This window comes from Syngnathus scovelli, chromosome 12 (genome assembly GCF_024217435.2).
Source record: "Syngnathus scovelli strain Florida chromosome 12, RoL_Ssco_1.2, whole genome shotgun sequence".
Taxonomy (NCBI): domain Eukaryota; kingdom Metazoa; phylum Chordata; class Actinopteri; order Syngnathiformes; family Syngnathidae; genus Syngnathus; species Syngnathus scovelli.
The window spans coordinates 628323-632519 of NC_090858.1; the positions used below are offsets into that span (position 1 = coordinate 628323).

Sequence of the window (4197 nt, forward strand, 5' to 3'; positions counted from 1 at the left end):
ATAACAATAAGATACTTTCTCTGCTGTGTTTGAAAGGTGGAAACAAGGATGGCAGTTTCGTTTTTTGCCATTTGAAACCGATGAAAAAAAAAATCCCCTTGTAGAAAATACAGCTGACGTCAGCCCAAACCTCATGTCACAATTTGGTGATTTTTTATTTCATCAGGCATTTAGACAAACAGTGGGATTTTTTAAATTATGATTATTATTTTATTGCACATTCATGCATTTGTAGGCTCACAATCCAAGGGCAACACAATTTGAACTATTTATAATCAATTATATTTGCTGTTACTAATTGACAAAATGAACCCTGGCCATAAAAAGAACACTTCAAGTAAGCGTGCGAATTTTTAGAGCCCTTTGTGAAATACCAAGCGATTGCAGACAACCTCTTTTTTTCCTGATGGAGAGCAGTGAAGCTTTACGATTGAGTCACCTGATTTCAAATTGAGCAAACAAGTGTTACTGACAAACCTTTTTTTTAAGAATTGTCATTGTGGAGGGAGATGACCAAAAAAAGCCAGTACAGTTCATATGTAAACATTGTTGCAAACATTTACTCTATGTATAAGTATACTGTGCGCATCATTTCCTGCTGAAATGTGAGCTCGGTAAGGCCTTCCTTCTCAAGTTGTTTGCGGACTGTGCTGTAATGTCCCACACGACTGACTATCTTCAACTATTGTAGTGGCGGCTTTGATTAAAACCAGCTTGGTTGTAGTTCTGGCCACCATGTTGAAAAAACTGTTCAAAGTGTCCCCCTTGACTAACATTATGGCCTCCTCTCCCTCCCCAGCCTCCTCCTCGGCCTCCTCTCCCCCTGCCCCCTCTACCGCCGCCGCCTCCGCCTCCTCTCTCTTGATGCCAGTTTCCGTTCTGGTGGTAATTGTCATTATAGCCTGAATGGTGGCCGGACTCCTGGGGGCCTCCGTGGTTGCTCCCGCCTCCTCTATAGGGACCTCTGGTTCCGCCGCCGCCTCCACCCTGATGAGCAGCCAAATCTTGATACTGGCCCTTGTTGTAACTACCTCTCCCCCCTCCACCCCCCTCGCCCCATCCTCCTTGCACTCTTCCGCCTCTGCCACCCCTGCCTCCTCTTTCTCCGCCGCCCCTCTCATAGCCCCCCCGACTGCCTTGGGAATAATGATCGTAAGTGCCCCTGCTTCCGCCATACTGTCCACTAGCTTGGGGGGCATCCTGCCGCTTTTGCCATGAAGGCATTTCTGGAGGGGGCGGCTCAATTTCACAGGGACGCCCTCCTCTGTCTGGCACTCGACCCATTACAACCTAGAGGGTGAGGGGAAAAAAAACAACCGTGAAATGGCACATTCAACATTGACCTCAAAGTTCTTCTCCCATTATGACAAAAATATATCTAAAAAGACAAAAACAAACAAAAAAAACATTTCAGCATGTCTTTGCTTCAGGCTTTTCTCCTTCAACAAGTGCAAAGAAACAATTTAGGGAACGCCTACAAGGCTGATCAAATTTGAAACTAACTTTTTTTTAAACCGATTGACTCACCTTATTAATGGCACAGGCAGTCTTCTCTCTCGACTTCCCACTGCTTGTGCGAAGGATTTTTGAAAAGTCTTGTCGGGCTGCAAGAAGGTGCGCTACAGACACTTTGCTTTGGGTACCGAGGGCAGAACGTAGCGGCTGATAAACTTTAGCCAAATTCCCAGCATGCGACTGTCGTGGGGATGGGTGGGGGGGGATACAATCACAAAAGGAAAATTAGAGCAACCACAGCATGCGTTTCTTCTTAAACAAGGGGCTGCGTACCTTTGCTCTTTCTGACCAACCAAAAGACTGCACCGTCACATCCAGACGTTTTAACAACATCTTCCTTCTCACTTCATACTCATTTACAAGCGCTTGATTGATGGCTTCGATTTTTTCCTGTCAAAGGGAACAAAAGGCATGAGCTTCATTTCAGGGGACTGAATTCCCCCCAAAAAAGAATCCTTTACCATGTGCACGGGTCCAAAGGCATTCTTCAACAAAGGGTCTCCTATATGATTGGCTGGCACTCTACTTGTGGCTTCTTTCAGCTACCACACATGAGGTCAGATAACAAGCAGTGTGAGAAAATACAGTAAATAGCAAACGTTTTTTGCACCATTCACGTGACCTATGACCCGCGTGACTCGTACGTTTAGAGAGGTAAAATAGAAAGAAACAACCAAGACCATATGATTGCAAAAGTGAATGTGGTTTACTTTAGGTACTGTAACCTTTATCGCTGGTCTATTTGAACAATTGGGCAAACTGACCTTTTTCTCAATGCCACTAAAAAACTGGAACATAGCAATGTTGGCCGGAGGCTTGGACATTCCCAGTGCCATGCAGATGCCTTTTAGTTCCTGGAAGGCAGGGCTACCACACTCCTGGGCTTTCTTCTGGGGTCTGTTGACCAGGATCATCCTCGAAGCCTCCAGCTCGGATACCAGAAAGGCTGCGAGGGAAATGCCACTTTGTCATTCTCACATCTTGCTTGCTCAAACTACAAGTGACTAAATGCTGGATCCCATTTGTCCGCTTCAACGAGGGCTATATGAGAAAGCAGCAAATCTACATCAGATATTGCGCAGTTCGCATCGTTCACCGCACGAGCAGACGTGACAACTTGCGGCTAGTCCATCACAATGCATTCATTCCATTTTTTTCCCCCCTCATATCAGACTTGAAGCTGTCAATGCTGAAACCATACAGAGCAGCAGCAGGCAGTCATTGGCGTTGAGAAGCCTTTGGTTGACAGCTCCACTCGTGAGGACGGGGTAAGGGCAAGCGAGTTCTGCCAACAGCCCGCTCATCTCCAGCTGGAAGCCCTCTGCCTCACTTGGACCTGCAGGAATCGTGATGATTCAAACCAAAACATTCACAGCATTTACTGTTGCTATTTAGGAATATGCATGTGAAATCTTACAGTTGGTTGCCTGGACATTCTCCTCCAGTTTACTGTAAAGTTTGAGCTCGGACACAATCCAAGCACAGAGCTTGGTAAACTCCGGTGAAGCAGCCCCACCGGTCACAGCTGACTCCAGAGCTCCGTCCTCCAACAGTGGGCCTTGATACCTTCAATGACATAGTGATGATAGCACGCATTAAAGTTCTGTTAAAGTCATAACGCTATATTTTCTTCATCAGCCCAGCGCGGCCATTTATTAATGACAATGTGTGGTTGAATGGAGAGCGCCCAAACCAAATGCCGCAGCCAAATTTGAGCAACATTTAGGAATGAGCCAATACATCGCGACCGACGATTTTCTATCGCGGCGCGGCGAGGCGAGGCGAGCGTGGGCTTAAAAAAGGAGCTGCACTTGTCGTGATTGCAGCAGCAACAATTTACACCCGTGTACTTTCGCTTCTAGAGACAAGTGTTGTTGACATTTCTTTGAGACACTTGTTGCGACATTATAATGGCAATCAGTAGAGGTGGATTAAACGGACTCTCTGACTAATATTAACTTCAACACCGGCTCAGCTGTTGTTTTTTTAGCTAAAGCAGACCACGTCGCCACATTCGCAGTCACGGTTAACCACTGAAATGGCCACAGTGCATTGTTCAATAAAATCATTAAGACTCTTTTGCATTTTCACTTACCCCAAATCCTCAAGAGAAACGATAATATCATTCTCCATTGCGTACGATCAAAATTCACAAGATGTCATACGCTTAAATAGAGCAGCTGGAGTGACTAGCGATTGACTTCTTCGTTGCTTTTATTTTCTGTTCATCAACATGTGAAATGGGCGCAATAACGCCCTCTAGCGACAGGATTCTGTCAAGCCAGACCACCAGTAAAATAGTCTGTCTTTTCTCATGTGAAATGTCGTCATACCTCCAATATGTGAATGAAAAAGAAAAGGATTTTTTTTAAAAAAAAATATCCATCACAATGACTATATTTAACTGCAGGGATTTTTCACAAACAGCTTTTTGACCTGTAATATTCTGTACTGTGTCATTGTTTGGTTTGCACCCTAGCTATTTTTTTATTATTGGTGGGCATTAAGTGCTATAATAAAGATTATCTTGTACAAATACAGTAGTTCGAGACGGAAATAATTTTTTTGCTCGCTCATGTCCTACGTGAAAGGATTACATTTGATTTTAGAGCTGATATTTATGTAGGTGAAATAGGACTTAGTCATTCGATACAAGGAATAATAATTCGACACATACATATG

General features: G+C 44.4%; 1 protein-coding gene across 1 annotated transcript; it reads right to left on the reverse strand.

The window, feature by feature from the left end:
• Positions 1-131: 131 nt before the first annotated feature.
• fam98a (family with sequence similarity 98 member A) lies at positions 132-3750 on the reverse strand. Its single transcript, XM_049736748.1, has 8 exons — positions 3611-3750; positions 2933-3081; positions 2717-2851; positions 2280-2461; positions 1977-2057; positions 1789-1905; positions 1528-1695; positions 132-1290 (listed from the first exon to the last, which is right to left on the reverse strand). The coding sequence occupies exons 1-8, from the start codon at positions 3646-3648 to the stop codon at positions 679-681; spliced, it is 1482 nt and encodes a 493-aa protein (XP_049592705.1). The 5' UTR covers positions 3649-3750; the 3' UTR covers positions 132-678.
• Between the last annotated feature and the right edge of the window lie 447 nt (positions 3751-4197).

What these genes read in the sequence shown, in the direction of transcription:
- fam98a (XM_049736748.1), bottom strand. Translation starts at nt 3,648, where the DNA reads ATGGAGAATGATATTATCGTTTCTCTTGAGGATTTGGG. An exon ending in GAATGTCCAGGCAACCAACT is followed by an intron (nt 2,852 to 2,932) that starts GTAAGATTTCAC and finishes CGATTCCTGCAG; the next exon opens with GTCCAAGTGAGGCAGAGGGC. An exon ending in GTTGGTCAGAAAGAGCAAAG is followed by an intron (nt 1,696 to 1,788) that starts GTACGCAGCCCC and finishes TCCCCACGACAG; the next exon opens with TCGCATGCTGGGAATTTGGC.